Source organism: Heterodontus francisci, chromosome 2, assembly GCF_036365525.1.
Source record: "Heterodontus francisci isolate sHetFra1 chromosome 2, sHetFra1.hap1, whole genome shotgun sequence".
Lineage (NCBI taxonomy): Eukaryota > Metazoa > Chordata > Chondrichthyes > Heterodontiformes > Heterodontidae > Heterodontus > Heterodontus francisci.
Window position 1 is genome coordinate 33504882 of NC_090372.1, and position 24610 is coordinate 33529491.

General features: G+C 42.4%; 1 protein-coding gene across 10 annotated transcripts in view; it reads left to right on the top strand.

Moving 5' to 3' along the window:
• Positions 1–24610, top strand: part of LOC137383655 (dyslexia-associated protein KIAA0319-like) — a 124980-nt gene that overhangs the window by 92349 nt on the left and 8021 nt on the right. For all 10 annotated transcript variants that reach the window (XM_068056818.1, XM_068056814.1, XM_068056872.1 and 7 more), the window contains 5 exons: positions 1118–1269; positions 3769–3907; positions 4873–5032; positions 10130–10272; positions 14444–14566. In XM_068056818.1, the coding sequence (XP_067912919.1) occupies positions 1118–1269; positions 3769–3907; positions 4873–5032; positions 10130–10272; positions 14444–14566 (717 nt within the window). The remainder of the gene's footprint in view (positions 1–1117; positions 1270–3768; positions 3908–4872; positions 5033–10129; positions 10273–14443; positions 14567–24610) is intronic.

Consider the following 24610-nt stretch of genomic DNA (forward strand, 5'->3'; position numbering starts at 1 on the left):
CCTAGTACTAGATTCCCTCACAAGGGGAAACATTCTTTCAGCATTTACCCTGTCAAACTCCCTCAGAATCTTATGTTTCAATAAGATCACCTCTCATTCTTCTGAACTCCAATGAGTATAGGCCCAACCTGCTCAACCTTTCCTCATAAGACAACCCCTTCATCTATGAATCAAGCTAGTGAACCTTCTCTGAACTGCCTCCAATGCAAGTATATCCCTCCTTAAATAAGGAGACCAAAATTGTACACGATACTCTAGGTGTGGTCTTACCACCGCCTTGTACAGTTGTCGCAAGAGTGCAAAGTCCATCTCTTCGATCACCAATAAGAAGAGCAGGACAAAATCTAAACTGAATAAAACACCCAGTGGGATGAGTCATATTAAGTGAGAATAATAAGTAACCTGAAGTGATTTTAAGGGATGCGTTCAGATAATTGTTATAAGCTACTCAAGTTTAATTTTCTTAACAGCTCTTAGCTATTCCATATTTTGTATGTTATAAGGGTAAATGAAGACCTGCATATTACATATTCTCTATTATACACAATATATAAGGTAAATGAGATCACAGGTGTACTGCATTTTTCAAATCATATACCATATGTAAGAGTAAAGACCCCTCAGGTATTCCATATTCTTTATATTGTACATAGTGCACAAGGATATATTTTGTGAAACTGTTCTTCTAAATGTGATTCTTACTCCTGCAGCTCTGCCACTGTTTATGATAATGACTCACACCCTGTACTTCTGCTTTCATACCCTGTGTCCTACATGACTAACTTCCTGGTGCTCAACAGAAAACTCAAACCCATTTTACTGGTGAACTCTATTATTATTTCATTCACTGAGGTTGATTCTCCCGTGACGTAGAATTGTACAAAATTGATTACTTGGTGGTGCTGGGAAATGAGTGTCAGATATCTGTTGTATTGAACTCTCTGACCACCTCGTACTGAATGAATGCACTTCAACAATTTTGTGTAGAAGTCTTTTACACCAGCATTGTTCTCCAAAGCTTCATTTATAAAACCAGAAATTCTTAACTTCATAACTGTTCACTTAATTGATCTCCCAATGATAAGTGAAGACTGATGATTTTTAATATATTTTTAAGAAACCAATAATCGGCCTGTAGCCAGCGCTGGAGGTAACCATTTTTTGGCATTGCCCAATAACTCCATTACCCTTGATGGCTCCAACTCCACTGATGACCAGGGCATTGTATCTTACCTTTGGACGAGAGATGGGCAGAGTCCTGCTGCAGGTGTGAGTATCAAATTTGTACTTCTTCAGTTTCTGTGGACAGCTGCATAACTTCACCTATTCTTAAACCTTTTATCCTTGGATTACTCACTGTGGTAAAGATCTTGAAAGGAGAAAAAAAGGTTTTGAAGAAAATGTTGTCCAAAATGGAAGTTTTAAAAATACTACACTGTTCCTTGTGGGCAAGTAATTTGTGCTTGTGCCATCAGACTTAGCTTGGTTACATGGGAAGGGACAGTTGAGGTGATGCTTTCTGATGTTCCTTCCACACCCCAACATGATGTCTAGAATTTTCCCTATTCAGCAATTGAGCAAAATTCCACCTTGCGTTGCACAGTGAATGACGGGTTAATTGCAAGGTTGAGCTGCTGTCTGTATAGCTGTAAGGGGAAGGTGAGTCTAAAGGGCTAGTTTTGATTCCCCATTTTATAGTGAAAATGAATTACACAAATTTCATCATGGTAAGTTATAGTTCACACACTTTATCTTCCCCGTTCCCGCACCATTGCTGATATTATAGACAGGGAACATTCCCATATAAGAACATAAGAAATAGGAGCAGGAGTAGGCCATTCAGCCCCTCAAGCCTCCCCGCTATTCATTAAGATCATGGCTGATCTGTCCCTGGCCTCAACTCCTCTTTCGGGCCTGCTCTGCATAACCCTCGACTCCCCGAGATTTCAAAAATCTATCTACCTCCTCCTTAAATACATTTAATGACCAGGCCTCCACAACTCTCTGAGGTAGAGAATTCCAGAGTTTCACCACCCTCTGAGAGAAGAAATTCCTTCGCATCTCAGTTTTAAATGTGTGATCCCTTATTCTGTAACTATGTCCCCGAGTTCAAGATTCCCCCACCAGTGGAAACATATTCTCAACATCTACCCTGTCAAGCACCATTAAGATAGTAAGATCTCCCTAAGCACTTCACAGGAGCATTATCAGACAAATTTGACACAGGGCCACGTGAAATATTAGGTGACCAAAATTTGGTTGAAGAGATAGGTGTTAAGGAGCCTCTTAAAAGAGGACAGAGTGCTAGAGGAGTTTAGGAAGGGAATTCCAGAGCCTAGATGACTGAAGACATGACCGCCAATGGTGGGGCAAAGGGAGTGGGGGATGCACAAGAGTTGGACGAAGGCAGAGTTCTCGGATGATCATAGATCTGCGGGAGGTTACAAAGGTTAAACATGCCCAAAACATGAACGCTTGGTTAAGGTTGTAGATCAGCTCAACAAGACAACCAATATGGTGACATCCATAATTTTAGTGATTGAGTACAGCTAGTTACATGCAGTAACAAAGCAGTAAGTAAAAATGATGGCTAATACCTCCATCCTTTGAAGAATAGACAACCATTATTAAAGCTGTCTGATCCTTTGTTCCTTGCTTCTGCCCAGCGCTTTCCCCTTAAGACAGTTCTTTATATACCCCAACTCCATGAGGTATATATGTGACCATGACATCATCCACCCCCAGCCCATAAGATGGGAGCAGGAGTAGGCCATTAGGCCCCTCGAGTCTTCTCTGCCATTCAATATGATAATGGCTGAACTTCTGCCTTTAACTCCACTTTCCCCTCCACCCACGTATCCTTCATTCATTGAGAGATCAAAAATCTGTCTATCTTAGCCTTGAGTATATTCAACGATGGCGCATCTACAACTGTCTGGGGTAAACAATTCCAAAGATTCACAATGCTCTGAGTGAAGAAATTTCTCCTCCGCACAGTACCTCTTGTTGTGAGACTGTTGCCACTGTGTTCTAGATTCCCCAGCCAGGGGAAGCAACCTCTCGGTGTCGAGCCCTTTAGAATCTTGTATGTTTCAATTAGATTTCTTCTAAACGCCAGAGAATATAGGCCCAATTTACTCAACCTCTCATCATAGCACAACCCACTCATCCTTGGAACCAATGTTGTGAACCTTTGCTGTACCGGCTCTAATGCAAGTATATCCTTCCTTAGCTATGAAGACCAAAACTGCGCACAGTATTCAGGTGTGCTCTCACCAAAGCCCTGTACAAATGTAGCGAGACCTCCTTATTCTGGTACTCCAATCCCCTTGCAATAAAGGCCAACATGCCATTTGCCTTCCTAATTGCTTACTGCATGCTAATTTTCTGTGTCCCTTGTACAAGTACACCCAAGTCTCTCTGAACATCAACATTTAAAAATTTCACGCCTATAAAAAAAAAAATTCTGCTTTTCTATTCTTACTACCAAAATGAATAACCCTTCTCCATATATGGACATGCTTCCATTTTGTTTCTCCCTGACTCTTTTCAGTAGTTTTCCAGAAGGTACAAGTTAAAACAAACTGTGATAGACAGCTTAGGGGTTAAAACATTGAAGTTCTGCTTTCAGTCAGATGGGACTCAACACATATTATGCTTTTAGCAGCTTTTGATTCTTTATCTGAGCAGTCTCTTCAGTCCAGGCTTTTTATGTTTCTTTTTTAAGAAGTAAAAAGTGAGTAGTGATGACCTCTTTCTCTATTGCAGGAGGTAATACATGGTTCAGACCATGATGCAAAGCTGCAGCTAACCAATCTTGTGGAAGGGAAGTACATTTTTCACCTGAAAGTCACCGATACAAATGGGGAGTCGGACACGGACAGCACCACTGTTGAAGTGTGGCCTGGTAAGATGATGGAGAGTTTCTCTGCGGGCCAGCGATGTTGGCTGTTTGCTGTTTCTCAAATTCCATTTAAATCTTGTCTCCTGGAAACCACCCTATTCTCAGAGCCCCTGGACCAGAAAAACGAACTAGTGCCTTCACTCTTGATTGCTACCCAATGACAGCTGCTGAAATCTATGTGTGGACTTTAGGTGAAGGGCTGGATATGGCTTTGGCCAAGATGCCTCATTGTCTAGTCTCACACATGAAGAATGGTCATTTAGGACTGGAGCATGAGCAGAGGTTGTAGAACTTCATCCTTCAGGAAATAGATTTTGAAAAATTCATGTAAAACACCAGGAGAATCAAATATGATGAGCTGTGGCAGTTCTTAAAGCAAGTGTAATCTATTTCCATGTTCTTCGTGTCAGATAGAATGAGTTGTTATACTTTTCTGTAATGAATAGATTTGCCTATTGTATCTTAACTCTCTTTAATCTCCAAGTTGTGCTTCCAAATTTAAAGGATTCAACAGTCAAAGGAATCTGCCAAATCTGCATTAATTCCATGTTTTGCCATAAAGATTGGTCTTGGACAATCTACATGCGGTGTATCGGAGTGTGTTCTGCCACTTAGTCCACTTCACTTCAGTTGCTCTCTTCCAAGTGGCTGTCCAATACCTTCCTAATGTCCTGAAAACATTTTGCCCTTTTTGGGAGTTTGGCATGGCTCACATTTTGAGTAAAACCCAATCTTGAATGTAATGAGGTGAAAATATTGGTATTTCTTCCGTGGCATTGAATGATCCTGGGTAGAACTAAAATTGCACCAAGATCTGAGATAGTGCACAAAGGTGCAGACAGTGAAAAAGTGAATGGATTCCACAGATATAGACATTTTTTCCTCTAAAACATGTCAGTTTTCATGGTAAACAACCTTTACCTGTCTTCCATTGTCTAACCTAATGCTTGTGCTCACATGGCCTGCAGATCCAAGGAAGAATGATCTGGTGGAACTGGTGCTACAGGTTGGTGTGAGCAGTCTGGCTGAGCAGCAGAAGGACACCCTCGTGCGACAGCTGGCTGTGTTGCTTGGGGTCCTTGATACAGACATCAACGTCCAGAAGATTCAGGCACATTCTGATTCCAGGTAGTTGAGCTAGAGCTATGGGACCCAGGCCTAAATTTTCTGTGATCACTGATAATATATATAATTCATCTTTATTCATTCTCAATGTGGGTATTGCTGGCAAGGCTGGCATTTATTCCTAGTTGCCCTGGTACAGCTGAGTGGCTTGCCATTGCTATTTGAGTGGGGAAATTAAGAGTCAACCACAGTGGTGTGGGACTGGAGGCACAAATAGGCCGGACCGGATAAGGACAGCAAGTTTCCTTCCATCCTTATTTTTGTTATTTGTATCAGTAAATATAGTGAAATAGAACATAATTTTGTGCATTAATATTATAGGCCGAAATGGTGAATTCCTGTATCTGAAATCACTCCCTGTTGGTTAGAATCTGGAAAAAATCCTTTCCAAATTTTTTTTAAAAACTTGAGTTCAAATTTGCAAACTGCCATGTTTGATTTGAACACTGGATCACTAGTTCAGTAACATAATCACTATACTACTGTACCTGTACCCAATTTTATCAAACATCTCCTATTTCTGAGGTAAGGTTCATCAACAATAAGTAATGCTCTTCATTTTTGCAAGTAACATGCTTTCAAAAATAGGTAGAAAGATTTGCATTACACATACATCTTCGCACATCTCTCAGAAAAGGGCTGAATGCTATGTAAATAAGCAATGACTGAATATTATTTTTATTATAACTTGCCTTAGAGGTTGGAATATCCTTCCCTTTTCACTGTTTGGAATGATATCGACAACTCATGGGAGTGGGACACATGACCTATTGCCAGACTGATGGTGATTTACTTGTAGCTAACTGCCAGGTCAAGGCTCAGGCATGGTCAAACCTCGAAGGCTCTACTTCCTCTGCTTCACTGACTATTATATTCCAGAAAGCCAGTTGGTGAAGGTTAGTACCGGAGCCAATCTTTACTTGCTCTAACATTTATTTACAGAGTGAAACATTACAAGCATACACCTCCTAACTCAACTACATCCCCAGTTTCAGTGAGTGTCTTTTTATATCTGCTCAAGTAAAACCCCAATTAATGCCCTCCACCTGCATATAGTTAGACACAATTGATATACAATTAACACTGACCTTGACTGATCCAGGTTTCTCAGTATAAAGGAAGACGCAGCAGTGGGAATTATGGAGGAGGTACCATCCTACCGACTCATACGAACATATGAATTAAAGCAGGAGTAGGCCACTTGGCCCCTCGAGCCTGCTCTGCCATTCAACAAGATCATGGCTGGTCTGATTGTAACTTCAACTCCACATTCCCACCTACCCCCAGTAACCTTTCACGCCCTTGCTTATCAAGAATCTATCTACCTCTGCTTTAAAAATATTTAAAGACTCTGTTTCCACTGTCTTTTGTGGAAGAGAGTTCCAAAGACTCACGACCCTCTGAGAAAAAAAAATTCTCCTCATCTCTGTCTTAAATGGGGGACCCCTTATTTTTAAACAGTGACCCCTAGTTTTAGATTCTCCCACAAGCCAACGGATACAAGCCCAGCCTGTCCAACCTCCTAAGACAACCTGCCCATTCCAGGTATTAGTCTAGTAAACCTTCTCTGAATTGCTTCCAATGCATTTACATCCTTCCTTAAATAAGGAGACCAGTACTGTCCACATACTCCAATACCCTGTATAAATGAAGCATAACCTCCCAACTTTTGTATTCAATTCCCCTCACAATAAATGATAACATTCTATTAGTCTTGCTAATTACTTGCTGTATCTGCATAGTAACCTTTTGCGATTCATGCACTAGGACATCCAGATCCCTCTGCATCTTAGAGCTCTGCAATCTCTCACCATTTAGATAATATGCTTCCTCCCCAATGACAGGTCAACATTAGATTGGATGGAACGTCCCCTGCCCCGTACCCAATGAGAATTGCCACAGAAGACCAAGGCATTTTCAGTTCCCACCCATTTCCTGCCTCTACCCCCTAACCCTGCTGGTTTTCTCCCACCCATTTTCACATTAGAACTGTGCCTCAGCCTGCTGGGTTTTGAGCATATGGTATTGATCAGTATGTTCTTGGTCCAGCTAGGAAGGAAGCATTGCTGGATCTCTTGCTGGGGAATGAGGTGGGCCAAGTGGACCAAATGTCTGTGGGGAAACACTTGGGTAAGAGTGATCATTGTATCATAAGGTTTAGAATAGCAATGGCGAAGAGCAAGGAACCATTTAAAGTAGAACTTCTAATTTGGAAGAGGGCTATCTTCAATGGGATGAGAGGGAATCGAGCCAGGGTAAAATGGAACCAAAGATTGACAGGAAAAACTAACGGAGCAATGGGTGATCTTTAAGGAAGAGATGTTTCAGGCTAGGTACATTCCAACAAGGGCAAAAGGTAAAGGAACAAAAGCTTGGATGACAAGGGAGATAGATGCAACAGAAAAAGGTGTATGATGCATGTCAGGTCAATTCTTCAAGCAAGAACCAGGCCAAATACAATAAGTTGAGAGGGGAAGTGAAGAGGAAAATAAGACTGGCAAAAGGTGAATATGAGTACAGAATGGCAGTTAACATAAAAGGGAACCCAAAAATCTTCTACCAACATGCAGGTAGTAGGAGGTGGGGTGGGGTCTATTAGGGACAAAGAGAGTGATATATGCTTAGAGGCACAGGGCAAGGCGTTTACAAAGGAAGAGGATGCTGCCAAACTATCGGTAGAAGTGGAGATGGTGGAGTTAATGGATGAGGTGCAAATTGATATTCAGGATGTACTGGACTTTCAGTTGATATATTGCCTGCTCTGGATGGCTTGCATCCAGGTTGCTAAAGGAAGTGGGAGTGGAGATAGCAAAAGGGCTTTCTGTAATCTTCCAATCTTCCCACGATATGGGGAGGTGCCAGAAGATGGAGAGTAGCAAATGTGACACCCTTATTCAAGAATCATAGAATCTTACACCACGGAAGGAGGCCATTTGGCCCATCGTGCCTGTGAACTGTTCAAATTAGTGCCACATCCCAGTTTTTTCCTATAACCCTCCAGATCAGTTCTCTTCAAATACATGTACAATTGCAAATATATAAACATCACATGAAAATAAATAGCTCAGAGCTCTTCTCCAGTCTGGATTGTCTGGTTTCTCCGGGGAATCCAGAACTCAGGGTGATAAATGTAAGACCGTCACTAATAATGCCAATAAACTATTTAGGAGAAACATCTTTACCCACAGAGTGGTGAGAATGTGGATCTCGCTACCACAAGGAGGAGCTGAGACGAATAGCATAGATGCATTTAAAGGGGTAGCTAAATAAGTACTGTGAGGGCAACAGGATATGCTGATTGGGTGAGATTAAGTAGGATGGGAGGAGGCTCATGTGGAGCATAAATACCTGCCGGGGCCTGTTGGGCCAAATGGCCAAAGGACATTCCTAGTAACTACAGGCCAGTAAATTTAACAACTGTGGTGGATAAAGTTTTCAAAACAATAATCAGGGGAAAAATTAACAGGCGCTTGGTGATGTTTGAATTAATTAAGAGAGCCAGCATGGATTTGTAAAAGGCAAATCCTGCTTGATTAATCTAATTGATTTTTTTAGGTGAAGTAGCAGGGAATGTTGATGAAGGGAAAAGCAGTGGATGTTGTCAACATGGATTTTAAGAAAGCCTTTGACAAAGTACCACATAAAAGGCTGGTTACCAAAATTGAGGCTCATGGAATAGGAGGGTCCATGTCATTTTGAATAAAAAATATTGGCTTAAGGACAGAAAACAGCAAGCCATGGTAAATGATTATTTTTCAGACTGGAGCATGGTAGACAGTGGTGTTTCCCAAGGGTCAGTGCTAGGACCACACTGCTTTTTGGATATTGGAATGCAGAGTAGAATTTCAAGATTTTCCAATGATACAAAACCTGGAGGTGCAGCAGGTAGTGAGGATGCTACCAATCAACTGCATAACATAGACCGGCTAACAGAATGGACAGACAAGTGGTAGGTGGAATTTAATGCATTTGGCAAAAGGGACAGGGAGAGGCAATATAGACGAAATGGTACAGTTCTAAAGAGGTACAGGACAGAAAGGGCTTGGGGTCCATGAGCATAGATCGTTGAAGGTGGCAGGACATATTGAGAAAGTAGTTAGCAATGCATATGGGATCTTCAGATTCATAGATAGAAGTATGAGTACAAAAACAGGGAGGTTATGCTGAACCTTTATGAAGCTCTGGTTAAGCCACAGCTAGAGTATTGTGTCCATTTCTAGTCACCATACTGGAAAGAAGGATGTGAAGGTCCTTGAGAGGGCACAGAGGAGATTTAGCAGAATGGTTGCAGGGATGAGGGAATTTAGCTACAAAGTTAGGTTGGAGAAGCAGGGGTGGTTCTTCATGGATCAAAGGAGATTGACGGGAGATCTGATAGAGGTGTACAAGATTATGACAGGTTTGGATAGGGTAGACAAAGAAAACTGTTCCCATTAGCTGATGGCACAAGGACTAGGGGACACAGATTTCAGGTTTTGGGCATGTGAGGAAGAACATTTTTCCGCAGCAAGTGGTAATGACTTGGAATTTGCTGCCTATGAGGGTGGTGGAAGCGGAAATGATGAATGATTTCAAAAGGAAATTAGATGGGCACTTGAGAGAAATAAACTTGCAGGGCTACAGGGATAGAGCCTGGAAATGGGACTGATTGGATTGCTCTGCAAAGAGCTGGCATGGACTCGATAGGCTGAACAACAGCCTTCTGTGCCATAATGACTCTATGTAGCTAATGTTTATGATGCCTTATGAATTAAGGTTGGGCACTCCTAACCCCCTTTTTTTTTACAGTAGTGGGAGGTGGAAAGAGATTCCATTCCTCAGGACTGACACGATTCACTTAGATAAGCATAAAAATCTCTTGAGAATAATTTATTATGTCCTTGTAGTCTGTCTTTGTTTCAAATACAGCAGAGCATAGGGTTTGTGAACAGGAGTGTGTGCCTTGTAAATTGTCCTTTCGCTCCCTTTGGAGGTTGGGTGGGGTCCCTCTAATGATGAGCTAATAGTTATTCTATTATTTAAATTAAAATTTGTAATTATAGGTCAGGACTTTCTTCTACATGTCATTGATTGATGGTTTTGTATTCTGTGCCTCTGCAGTACAGTGCTGACGTTCTATGTCCAAGGTGGGCAGCCTTACAGGGTGTATAAAGGGATTGATGTAGCCAGGAATTTGCAGAAACAGCTTATGAGAGAGAAAGTGGACTTCCTGCTTTTCAAAACCTTGAGAATAGATACAGTTGGTGAGTTGCAATATCTTCACATTTTACCTTGCTTAATGATTCCGCTTATTCAGGTTCCATTGTCGGAACAACGCCTTTGTCCAAATCACTTGTAAATTTATATTGATAACATACATGATGTGTGTAGTACATAAAATTCCTTGAAGAGTGACATAAGCCTGATCTTCACCATTTGCGTCAGTAGATTCTAGTTTTACCTGGATGTATTGCTGCATTTGCCCATTAATTAATCAGCTTTTTTCCATGTTTCCAAAGAGTTTTAGTTGACCAAATTGATAGTAGTCCCTCATAGTTTCTTCTTGTGTTTGTGTATGTATATTTATATCTTTATTAAAAATCTTGGATCTTCTTGCACTTCCTGTCAACTTTTCCGATGAATAATTCTTATGTCCAAATCTAAAGTTGAAACTGTTTTGAAATGTTGCTTTGTTGGGGCCTTTTAAATGCTGTAATTCTGCCCTCCTGTCAGTAGAGGCACTTAAACCACCACTACTGGTAGAGGGTGTAACTATCGTGTGACAAGTTTCCTTGAAATATTAGAATGAGAATATAATTCATTCTCCATTTTAAAGTAATTTGTTACCTCTGTGCAGTTTGGAACATCCTGAGGGTATGGACTGTCCTATATAAATGTATCTATTCATTTTTAGAAGCACCTCCAGAAGCACGACATAAGTCAACATATTAGTTTGCACTAAACTATCTTCTTTTATATGACTGCTGATACTAAGTGTTTCATGTTACACGTGATGCATACATGAAACTAGCACAGTTCAGAGAACTTTAAATGGTTTCAGAAATGTATCATAGTATCATTATAGTATGTTACAGCACAGAAAGAGGCCATTCAGTCCATTGTGCCTGTGCCTGCACTTTTGTTGATCTATCTAATTAGTCCTATTCCAAAGCTCATTCCCCATAGCCCTGTAAAAAAAAAACCTCTTCAATTATTTATCCAATTCACTTTTGAAAGTTACTCTTGAATCTGTTTCCACCAACCTTTAGGGCAGCTCAATCCAGATCATAATAACACTGCATTGCATTAAAAAATTGTTTCCACACATTGACGAAAGAATCAGAAGCAATCACCTTAAATCTCTGTTGTCTGGTTACCAAACCATCTGCCACTGGAAGTGATTTCTGCTTATTTACTTTATTAAAATCCTTCATTATTTTGAACACCTCTATCAAATCTTCTCTTAACTGTCTCGGCTCTAAAGAGAACAACCCCAGTTTCTCTAGTATAGGTTCCTTGCTTTTATGCCTCTATTAACAAAGCCAAGGATCCACATGCTCTGTTTTAGCAGCCTTCTCAACTTCTTCTGCCACCTTCAAAGATTTGTGTACATACATCCCCGGTTCTCTCTGTTCCTGCACCCACTTTAAAATTGTAACTTTTTGTTTCTATTGCCTCACCTCACTTTTCTCACCAAAATGTATCACTTCACTTTTCTCAGGCATTAAATTTCATCTGCCTTGTGTCTGTCCATTTCACCAGTCGATCCATGTCCTCCTGAAGTCTGTTATTATCCTCCTCACTACTTACTACATTTCCAAATTTCATGTCATCTGCACACTTTGAAATGTTACCCTATGTTTTAATAACCTGGACTTGGATATACATCAAAAGAAAGAGCAGTGGTCCTTATACACACCACTGTATGCTTCCCTCCAGTTTGAAAAACCATTCACCACTACTCTGTTTTCTGTCCCTTAGCCACTTTTGTATCCTTGATGCCAATGTCCCTTCAATCCCTTGGACTTTAATTTTGCTAACAAGTGTATTATGTGACACTGTACCAAACATCTTTTGAAAGTTCGTATACACAACATCAATTGCACTACCCTGATCAACCCTCTCTGCTACTTCATCAAAGACGCAATCAAGTTAGTTACATACTATTTTCCTTTAACAAATCTGTGTTGACTTTCATTTATTAGCCAATACTTTTCCAAGCACCAAGTAAGTTTGTCCCAGATCATTGTCTCTCAAATCTTCCCCCACCGCCCCACTGATAGGCTGTCTGCCTTATAATTGATGGGTTTACCCTGTTTTTTTTGAACAGTGATGTAACATTTGCAATCCTGCACTTCTTTGGCACTTCAAGTGATATGGGGAGTGGGCGGGAAGTGGAGTTGAGGCAGAAGATCAGCCATGATCATATTGAATGGCAGAGTAGGCTCGAGGGGCCAGATGGTCTATTCCTGCTTCTATTTCTTATTGTATGTTCATACTTAAAACACACTGGAAGATTTTGGCTAGAGCCTCCACATTTTCCACCCTTACTTCCCTCAATAACCTAGGATACGTCCTATCTGGACAAAGTGGCTTTTCTACTTTGAAAGCTGTCAGCCTTTTCAGTACGTCCTCTTTATCTATTTTTATCTTGCCAATTTCCCTACCCACTCCTCCTTTACTGTGATATGGGCAGCATCATCTCGAAGACAGAGGCAAAATACTCATTTAGTACCTCAGCCATGCCCTTCCACTCCACAAGAAGTTCTCCCTTTCTGTCCCTAAACAGCCTCTCTTCTTTTGAATATCCTTTAATTATTATTATATTTATAAGATTTTTGAGTTCTCTTTTATGTTGGCTGCTAATCTATTCCCATACTTTTTTTTTGTCTCTCTTAATCTCTTTAAAATCTCCTGTGTACTTTCTATATTCAGCTTAGTTCTCTACTTTATTATGAACCTTACATTTATCATAAGCCTCCTTTTTCTGTTCCATTTTAATCTGTATATCTTTAGTCATTCAGGGACCTCTAGCTTTGGATTTTTTTCTTTTCCACTTTGTGGATATGCGATTACACCTTGAAGGCCTCTCATTGTTCAAGTACTGTTTTGCCCACCAGTTTTTGATCCCAATCCAGCTTGGCAAGATTCCTTTTTAACTCATTGAAATTAGCCTGCCTCCAGTTAAGTATTTTTACACTTGATTGTTCCGTGTCCTTTTGCATAACTATTCTGAACTCAATATCATGATCCTTGCTCCTAAGATGTTCTCTCACTAAAACTTGCCTCAATCCATTCCCCAGAACTGGATCCAGCAATGCTTTTCAAGTTGAGCTGGTAACATACTGATCAAGAAAGTTCTCATGCACATTTCAGGAATTCCTCCATTTCTTTGCACTGTTACTATGCCAGTCTATATCATTCCTTTCCACTGCTATAATAGTTTCTTTGATCAATACTGCCTTTCTCTCTTTTTCTGTGTTTAAAAGTCAAAAAAGCAAAACTTCAAAGCAGGTGTAGCTTTTGAAAAAATCATTATAACCATTCTATTTTAAAGGCTTTCAATCGAGAAGTTAAACCAAGGTTTATTTGTCTGTTCATGTGGATGCAAAAGACCTGATGTGACTATTTGAGAAAAAGAGCAGAGTTCTCCCAGTAACCAACAGCCCTTGCTCAATCAGTACTGCCAAAGGTAGATTATTTGGTCATTTGCTGTTGGCTGTGCGACCTTTCTACGTGCAAATTCAATGCTGGGTTTGCCTGCATAAGTGGTGCCACTTCACAAGGAGTTTATAGTTTTTTGGGGGGTATCCTGAGGACTTAAAAGGTACATATATAAATGTTAAGTTCTTTTTATGGAGGCTGAAATTTTGCACAGCAGCATTGAGTGACGTGATTTTGTATTTTATGGAGTCACTGTGATAATGAGGGAGTCAGGAAGAATCTCTGCAAGCCAGGGAATGTTTAGTAAGGGACTGCTATGACGAAGGGCATCACACTTCACTGGTGCAACAGTATACTGTGCATTGAAGTTGTAGGATGAAGATTCTCTCCATCAGTTCATTGCTTAGCAGGTAGCTTTCTTGGTTGGAAGAACAGAATGAGACTTTGTGTTTTCACACTTTTGGATGGAGGAGGTTTTAAAAAAAAAAAGAGAGGACAAAGCAACATGGGTTACTGTATGTCCTCGTAGCTTTTTACATAGCTTTGCTGGTAGAGCTCTATGAACAGTTTGGCAATCCACTCTTGAGCACTATGCCCCTTGTTCTCTGACTCTCATTTTGCATTGGTAAGGACCTGTGAGGGCGGGGGATACTTGTGGAGTTACCTGAATAGTATAAATGGCATTTTTAAGCATGGATTACCTAAAACCACATTTAGGGACTTGTGGAGACTGATGTTACTCACCTTGCTCACGGTTTGTTCTATTTCAAGTCTGCTTTCTGAAGTGCTCAGGCCACGGGCACTGCGACCCATTCACTAAGCGTTGTGTCTGCTACCCGTTCTGGATGGAGAATCTGATCCAGCGTTATTTTGATGATGGGGAAAGCAACTGCGGTGAGTAGTTTTGCTTGAAAACACAGGTGAATTGGATAAAATTGTCAGTGTGTTGGACCAGACGGGTGACATGTTCTATTCAGGATAGGCTGCATATAGTGACACCGCAAGTCCCAGCCAGAATCAAGACGATTGGTTAATTCTCTCATCAATCACATCTGGAGATGGCATTGAAATGACGGTGATAGGGTTTGATTTTGTGCACATGATTTGAATTATATAACTATCCTCTATTCACTGCATTTTGCTTTTAACAGAAGACTTTGATTAGATAGACTCTCTTTGCTGTAAGTCCCATCCTATCTCCAACTCATTGGCTGACACAGTGGTGTAAGTACTCACTGTGTTCATTTTATTAAAGGAATAAATGTAATATTCTACGTGGCAAGTTCCTTGATGTTAACTGGAATATAATGGAGAATGGCTCACCAGTCCTGAGATCACCATATTTGTCAGAAATGCCTCTCCTTGCTAGTGAGAGAAGACCTTATAAGCTTTCTTGTAAAATGCCAAAGAGAGAAATTTCACACAGATGCAGCAAACTCTTATTCATTGGTTTCTCATGGAATAGTTTCAAGGTTGAGCTGTTCCTCTATAAGGGATAAGCACTTACTAGAGTACTTGATCACGTACCATATAACAGACTTAGTCCTAAGATAGCACATGGAAATAAAGTGATGGTGGTACGTTGGGTATGTAATTGGCTAAGGGATAGGAGGCAGAGGGTACTGGTGAGTGGATGTTTTTCTGACTGGAGCGGAGTGGGGCTCCCTGGGAGTCAGTATCAGGACCATTGATTTTCTTGCATATTACATACTGGGAGTACATTTTTGGAGTTTGCGGATGATACAAAACTTGCCAACATAGTAGTAGACTTCAGGAGGAATTAGACAGCCTGGTGAAGTGGCTGGCAGATTTCATATGAGTAAGTATGAAGTGAAGTGTACTTTGGGAGGAACTACATGGAGAGGCAGTGTAATTTAAATGGTACTATTATGAGGTGGGTACAAGAGCAGCATGGTCTGCGGGTATGTATTCACACATTTTTGAAGGTGGCAGGGCAAGCTGATGAGGTGGTTAAGAAAGTGTATGGGATACTTAACTTTTTAATTAGGGGCACTGAATACAAAAACAAGGAAGCACACTAAACCTTTACAGATCACTATTTAGACCTCTGCTAGAGTATTGTGTCCAATTCTGGGCACCGCATTTTAGAGAGGATGTCAAGAATTGGAACGGATACAGAGGAGGTCACCAGGATGACACGAGAGATGCGGGCATTCAGTTATGTGGAGAGATTAGAAAAAATGGGATTATTTTCCTTAGAGCAGAGAAGGTTAAAGCGGAGATTTAATAGAAGTGTTCAAAACTATATGAGGGTTTATTGTAGAACAAGTAGGGAAAAACTGGACCAGATCTTAAAGAGCCGTGGGATTGGGAGCTGGAGCGGACATCATTTTGAAAATCGCCATTGCGGATTTCGTCTCCGGAACCTGTCGCCTCTGGGACATGTGATTTTCAATGTCAGGTTGGGGGGGGGTGTGGGGGAGGGGGGTGGGGGAGGAGCAGTGACCTGCCTCCAATTAAGGGCCCATTAAGCTCTTTTAGGAGCTTGTTAACGGGCCAGGGAGGTCAACGCGGAAATTTTGAAAGGGGATTCCAGCAAACCCGAACAGTCTGGTGCATGTTAGTGCACCGCTGTCGGGTTCGCTGCGGGGCAGAGGGAAAGCATTTCTTTAAATGTTTAAAATTATCTGGAGCCTCAGTATCCTGTGCGGAACGTGTGGAGTGTCTTTGTTTTGGCCATTTCGCCTCCATTCCGTTTAATATTTGGTGCTGTCCTCTGAGGAGCTGCCTGCTCTCCTCAGCAAGGCAACAGTAGGCCTCATCATGGCTGTTGCTTGACTTTTCCTCTGGCGGCAGGCATGCAATTACCACCTCCTGGAGGCACTCTTCACCTCTAATTGGACACTGAGCTCGCCTCCTGCCCAATCAGGCCATTAGCATTTTAAAATAGCGTTGTATAGGCAGTGGAGGTGTGTGGTTGGGACCAGGATTGAAAATCAAGTCTGCTGTTTCTCTAGCAAGTGGTTTGGTAACCAGATGACGTAGATTTAAAATAATTGGCAAATGACTAGAATGGAAATTAGGAGAATTATTTTCACACAGAGGGTTGCTAGGATCTGAAATGTACTACCTGCAAGGGTGGTGGAATCAGATTCCTTAGACACTTTCCAAAGGCAATTGGACACATACTTGAGGTGGACTAAGTTAACAGGCTTATTCTAAAAAGGCTGGGGTGTGGGACTAAATTAGACAGCTCTTTCAAAAACTGGCACAGACATGATGGGCCGAATGGTCTCCTTCTTTGCTGTAAGAGTCTGTGATTCTAAGGGGAAGGTAACCAGCAAAATGGGTCCGCATATGTTGCTGGTCTCATTCACCAGCTCTGGGAGCTGGCCATTTCTCTACTCCCTTGACCATTGATTGATGTACTGGGATGTCTATGGGAAGGGGGGAGCATTTAGTGAGATTGGTACAGTGTAAAGGATGGTTGCACATCATGTTGTTTCATGTAAGATGGTGTTTAAACTACGCTGTCATTTCAGTGATATTCTGTTAATCTGATAGGGCATTATTTATTTTGAAAGTGATTTACTGTGTGCTGTGGACGTTTGTGCAATAGTTCAGTTTGCAATTATTGCTTTTTAACTTAATTTTAACTCTTGTTTTGCATTATCCACCCATCTGTGGTGGCCAGTGTAGCTGAGTTGAATCCTGTCCTCACCCAGTGTCTCCACTGGAGCTAAAAGGCTCGTATTCCCTTAAGTAGATTAAGGGGTCAGCTAATTGAGGTGTTCAAGATGATTAAAGGAGTTGAAAGGCTAGATGAAGAGAAACTGTTTTCTCTGGTGGTGCGTTCAAGATAAGGGAGCATAAACTTCAAACTAGAGCAAGACCATTCAGGGGTGCTGTCTGGAAAGACCCCTTCACTCAAAGGGTAGTTGCAATCTGGAACTCCTCCCCCAAAAGGTGTTGAGGCAAGGTCAATTGAAAATTTCAGAAGTGAAATTGATATATTTTTGTTGGGTAAGAGTATTAAGAGATATGAGGCGGAATTTTAAGCTCTCCCTCATGGTGGGTTTGAAGGCGGGGAGAGCATAACATCGGGTAGGATGGTGGCGGGGCAGACCCTGCCACCATCTTGCCTCTGCCGAAATTTATTTCTGGGCCTTACTGCCCGCCACCAAATAAGGCCCTTAACTGGGTAACTAATCCCCAATTATGAGCCTCTTTCTCCCCCCGCCCCCTCCCCCACCGCCCCCCGCAGCTGCAATTACCTGTGCAGCTGGCGGCTCTGTTGCTGCATGGGAAGCACAGCACGAAAATCCGTGCGGGCTGCTGCCTGGCTCTGGGGGTGGGGGGGGGGCGAGTGTGGGAGTAGCGGGGAGTCCCTCGTTCAAAGGCATTTAGTGCCTGAACGAGGGATCTGGCGTCGGGAAGCGGGGGGTGGGGTGGGGGGGGGGCTCGCTGAGGGCCGCCCCCTGCCCTTGCTGCTGACTCTTTCCCCCTAACCCCCACGATCACCAACCCATGACACCCCTCCTGCCCTGAACTACGTTAAGCCTGGTTCCAGCACCATTCCTCAGTGTCTGATTGCTGCAGCTACAGCAGGAGTCACCAAGCAGCTGTTGGCCTCTGATTGGCTGGCAGCTCTGCATTGCCGGGACTTCTGATGATGGGGTCCTAAATCCTACAGAAGTTCTGCTGCTGTCCGGTTAAGTGCCTGATTGGCACAAAATTCTCCGGCGGGCATTCCATAAAAGAGGTGACACGAGGATCTCAACATTGGTTTCCCCCGACATCGAGACCCCCGCTGCCAGCATAAAGTTCCAACCCATGGAACCTAGGTGGGTAAATGGAGTTAAGGTACAGATCAACTAGAGAATCATAGAATGGTTACAGCACAGAAGGAGGCAGTCGGTCCATTGTATCCGTACTGGCTCTCTGCAACAGCACTCACCTAATCCCACTCCTCTGCCTTCTCTAGCCCTACAAATTTTTTCTCTTACAATAATTATCCAATTCTCTTTTTAAAGCCACAATTGAATCTGCCACCACCTCACTCTCAGGCAGTGTGTTCCAGATCCTAAACATTTGCTGCGTAAAAAAGTTTTTCCTCATGTCGTCATTGTTTCTTTTGCCAAACACCTTAAATCAGTGTCCTCTGGTTGTTGACCCTTCTGCCAATGGGAACAGTTTCTCCCTATCTACAGTCTAGACTCCTCATGATTCTGAACACCATCTATCAAATCTCCTCTCAGCCTTCTCTCTAAGGAGAACAGTCCCAGTTCTCCAGTCTAACCATGTAACTGAAGTCCCTCATCCTTGGAGCCTTTCTTGTAAATCTTTTCTGTACCCCCTCTAATGCCTTCCTAAAGTACCGTGCCCAGAATTGGACACAATACATCAGTTGAGGCCGAACCAGTGTTTTATAAAGGGTCATCATAACTTCCTTGCTTTTGCCCTATGCCCCTATTTATAAAGCCCGAAATCCCATATGCTTTATTAACAGCTTTCTCAACTTGGCCTGCCACCTTCAACAAAAGCAAAATACTGTAGATGCTGGAAAGCTAAAATAAACAGAAAGTGCTAGCAATACTCAGCGGGTCTGGTAACATCTGTGGAGAGAGAGAAACAGAGTTAACGTTTAAGGTTAACTCTGTTTCTCTCTCCACAGATGCTGACAGACCTGCTGAGTATTTCCAGCACTTTGTTTTTATGCCACCTTCAATGATTTGTGCTCATATACCCGCAGGTCATTCTGTTCCTGCACCCGCTTTAAAATTATATCCTTTATTTTACATTTCCTCTCCTTGTTCTTCCTGCCAAAATGCATCACTTCACACTTCTCTGCATTAAATTTCATCTGCCACTTGTCTGCCCATTCCACTAGCTGCTCTATGGCCTCTTTATCACTATCCCCTTCCACAGTTCACAATTCTTCCATGTTTGGTGTCATTTGCAAATTTTAAAATCATGTCCTGCACATCCAAGACGTTGATGTAGATCAAGAAAAGCAATGGTCCTAATACTGACGCCTGGGGAACCCCACTACATACCTTCCTCAAGTCTGAAAAACAACCGTTCACCACTACTCTCTGTTTCCTGTCACTCAGCTAAATTCATATCCATGCAGTCACTGTCCCTTTTATTCTGTGGGCTTTAACTTTGAGAAAGTGCCACATAGCAGCTTGTCAGCAGACGTCTTTTGGAGCCCACATACACCACATCAACTGCATTAACTCCATCAGCCCTCTCTGTTACCTCATCAAAAAACTCAATCAAATTAGTTAAATGCAATTTGCCCTTAACATATCGTGCTTTGCATAGCCATGATCTAACTGAATGGTGGAACAGGCTGAATGGTGGAACAGGCTGAATGGCCTACTCCTGCTCCTATGTTCTTACATGTATGTATTTTCCAGTAGAGGGCACCAGATACCAATCAGATCTGGAAACCCAATTGTTATTTTTAATCTTTCTATAGATGAAAGACACTGAAGCCAATTGTGGTGTGCTTGGCTGAGATCAACTACCTCCTATCAAACCTAGATTGAACCAGACACCTTCCTGGTCTTTCCCTGCCTCAGGCCTGTACCAGGGTGATGTTGCTTACAATTTTACTCCTTGGCAGGTGTTAGCAGTGGCTCAATGGTAGCACTGTTGCCTCTCATTCAGAAAGTCATGGGCTCATGTCCCACTCCAGAGCCTTAATCATATGATCTGCGCTAGTGCAGTAGTGAGGGACTTCTGTGCTGTCGGAGGTACTCTTCAATGAGATGTCTGCTCTCTCAGATGGACATAAAAGATCCCATGGTATAGATTGCAAGCTGAGTGTGGAGATTTGAGTTTGGTGAGTGGCGAGTTTGGGAGTGGAGGTGCTACATTTTTCTACTTTTTCGACCCTCCAGTATTTGGTTCTTGCTTCGGTGCAGTGGAAAGAGCTGGTTGGTATCTGGTAAGCTATTTTACTTATAGTAAATAGTTTTTAAAGTTAAGGTTTGGTAAGGCAGCTCTGCCGAGTGGAATGTATATCCTGTGGTATGTGGGAAGTCATGGACGCACCATGTGTTTGAGACAGACTCATCTGCAGGAAGTGTCACTGGCTGCAGAAGCTTGAGCTCCGGGTTTCAGAACTTGAGCTGGAGTCACTGTTGTGCATCTGCGAGGCAGAGGACTATGTGGATAGCATGTTTAGGGAGGTGGTCGCACCGCAGGTTAGGATCACACAGGCAGATAGGGAATGGATGACTGCCAGGCAGTCTAAGAGAACCAGGCAGGTAGTGCAGGAGTCCCCTGATACGATCTCACTTGCTAATTGGTTTTCCATTCTGGATACTGGTGAGGGTGATGGTTCCTCAGAGGAGTTCAGTCAGAGCCAAGTTTGTGGCACCACAGGTGGCTCAGCTGCACAGGAGGGGAGGAAGAAGATTGGAAGAGCAGTAGTGATAGGGGATTCATTAGTTAGGGGAACAGACAGGTGTTTCTGCGGCAGTAAATGTGACTCCAGGATGGTGTGTTACCTCCCTGGTGCCAGGGTCAAGGATGTCATGGAGCGGCTGCAGGGCATTCTTCTGGGGGAGGGGGAGCAGCCAGATGTCATGGTCCATATTGGTACCAATGACATAGGTAAGAAGGGGGATGAGGTCATGAAAACAGATTTTAGGGAGCTAGGAAGGAAATGAGAAAGCAGGACCTCAAAAGCAGTAATCTCAGGATTACTCCCAGTCCCACGTGCAAGTGAGCATAGAAATAGGAGAATTGAGCGATTGAACAAGTGGCTGGAGAACTGATATAGGAGGGAAGGCATCAGATTTCTGACACATTGGGACCGGTTCTGGGGCAGGTGGGACCCGTACAAGATGGACAGATTGCAACTTAGCATGACTGGGACGAATATCCTTGCTAGTGCTGTTAGGGAGGGTTTAAACTAAATTGTCAGGGGGATGGGAACCTGAGAGAGAGCTCAGATTGGAGGGAAGCAAAACTGGTAACTTGTCAGGAGTGTGGGAACCAGGAGCAAGTATCAGAGAGGAATACCAAGGAGCACAGAATACTGGGGGAGATAGATAGCACGAGAGTAGGGAATAGTAAGTTATTAGATGGGGTTAGAGTAAGGGAGAAAGTAATAAAGTCTGAATCAGGGTTAATGTGCATGTATGTGAATGCATGGAGTGTGGTTAATAAGACTGGAGAGGTACAGGTGCAGATTGCCATGTGGAAATATGATGTTGTGGCTGTAACAGAGACCTGGCTCAAAGAAGGGCAGGACTGGGTGTTCAATATTCCAGGATACAAGGTGTTCAGGAAAGATAGGAAAGAGAAAAAAGGGGGAGGGGTGGTGGTATTGAATAAGGAGAGCATTGCAGTGCTGGAGTAAAAGGATGTCCCAGAGAGGTCGAGGACAGAATTTGGCTAGAGCAAAGGAACAAAAAAGGTGCAATTATATAGCACCGTGTTGTCTGTAGGCCACCAGTTAGTGGGAAGGACATGGAGGAACAAATGTGCAAGAAAATTACAGAGAGGTGCAATAATGGGGGACTTTAATTATCCAAACATAGAGTAGGATAATAGTAGAGTAAAGGGCAGTGGGGGCAAGAGCTCCTAGAGTGTGTTCAGGAAAATTTTCTACAACAGTATGTTATTAGTCCAACGAGAAAGGAGGCACTGCTAGACCTGGTTCTTGAGAATGAGGTGGGCCAAGTGGATCAAGTATCAGTAGGAGAGCATTTAGGGGATAGTGATCATTGTATCATAAGGTTTAGGCTGACTATGAAAAAGGACAAAGAGCAATGCAGGGTAAGAATAGTTAAATGGGGGAAGGCCAAATTCAATGGGGTAAGAATGGAGCTGGGGCGAATAAATTGGAGTCAGAAGTTGGCAGGATAAGCAGCAGCTGAACAATAGGCTACCTTCAAAGAAGAGATAGTTCGGGCGCAGTCAAGGTATGTTCCCTTGAAGGGGAATAGGGCAAACAAAGCCAGAGCTGCCTGGATGACAAAAGAGGTAGCGATTAAGATAAAGAAGAAAAAGTGTGTTTATGAGAGGTACCAGGTAGCAAATACTATTCAGAACCAGGCTGAATATAGAAGGTCCAGAGGGGAACTGAAAAAGCAAATAAGAGAAGCAAAGAGAGAGCATGAAAAGAGACTGGTAGCTTGCATTAAAGGAAATCCCAAAGTTTTCTATAGGCATATAAATAGTAAAAGGGTGGTAAAAGGAGGAGTGGGGCCAATTAGGGACCAGAAAGGGGATTTACACATGGAGGAAGAGGGCACCACTGAGGTATTAAATGAATACTTTGCATCTGTCTTTACCAAGGAAGAAGATGCAACCCAGACAATGTTGAAAGAGGAGAAAGGCCAGACACTAGAGGGGTTTAAAATTGATAGAGGAAGTATTAGATAGGCTGTCCGTATTTAAAGTGGATAGAGCACCAGGACCAGATGAGATGCATCCAAGGATACTTAGGGAAGTGAAGGTGGAAATCACAGAGGTACTGGCCATAATTTTTCTGTCGTCTTTAGACTTGGGGCTGGTACCAGAGGACTGGAGAATTGCAGATGTTACACCCTTGTTCAAAAAAAGGTGTAAAGATAAGCCTAGCAACTACGGGCCAGTCAGTTTAACTTCGGTGGTGGGAAAACTTCTAGAAAAAATAATATGGGACAAAATCAATCATCACATGGACAAATGCGAGTTAATTAACGAAAGCCAGCATGGATTTCTTAAGGGAAAATCATGTTTAACTAACTTGCTGGAGTTTTTTGATGAAGTAATAGAGAGGGTTGATGAGGGCAATGCTATTGATGTGGTGTACATGGACTTTCAAAAGACATTTGACAGTGCCACACAACTGGCTTGTGAGCAAACATGTAGCTCATGGAATAAAAGGGACGGTAGCAACGTGGATCCGAAATTGGCTGAGTGACAGGAAACAAAGAGTAGTGGTTAATGGATGTTTTTCAGGCTGGAGAAAGGTTTGTAGTGGAGCTCCCAGGGATCAGTGCTGGAACCCTTGCTTTTCCTGATATATATTAATGACCTAGACATTGGTGTACAGGGCACAATTTCAAAGTTTGCAGATGATACAAAACTTGGGAGTATTGTGAACTTCAAAAGAACAAAGACAAGTTGGTGGAATGGGCAGACAGGTGGCAAATGAAGTTCAATGCAGAGAAATGTGAAGTGATTCATTTTGGTAGGAAGAACATGGAGAGACAATATAAAATAAAGGGTGCAATTCTAAAGGGGGTGCAGGAGCAGAGGGACCTGGGTGTATATGTGCATAATTCATTGAAGGTGGCAGGACAGGTTGAGAGAGCAGTTAATAAAGCAAACAGTATCCTGGGCTTCATTAATATGGGCATAGAGTACAAGAGAGCAAATTATGTTGAACTTATATAAGACACTAGTTCAGCCTCAGCTGGAGTATTGCATTCAGTTCTGGGCACTGCATTTTAGGAAAGATGTGAGGGCATTGAAGACAGTACAGAAAAGATTCACAAGAATGGTTCCAGCAATGAGGACTTTTAGTTATGAAGATAGATTGGAGAAGTTGGGACTATTTTCCTTGTAGAAGAGAAGGCGGAGAGGTGATTTGATGCAGGTGTTCAAAATCACGAGGGGTCCGGACAGAGTAGATAGAAACTGTTAACCACTTGTGAAAGGATTGAGAACAAGAGGGCACATATTTAAAGTATTTGGTAAGAGAAGCAAAAGTGACATGAGGAAAAACTTTTTCACGCAGCGAGTGGTTAAGGTCTGGAATGTGCTGCCTGAGAATGTGGTGGAGGCAGGTTCAATTGAAACACTCTAAAGGGAATTCGACAGTTATATGAAAACGAAGAATGTTCAAGGTTGTGGAGAGAAGGCAGGGGAATGGAACTGAGGGCATTGCTCTTTCGGAGAGCTGGTGCAGACACGATGGGTAGACTGGTCTCCTTCTGCACTATAATGATTCTGTGCTATTTCAAAAAA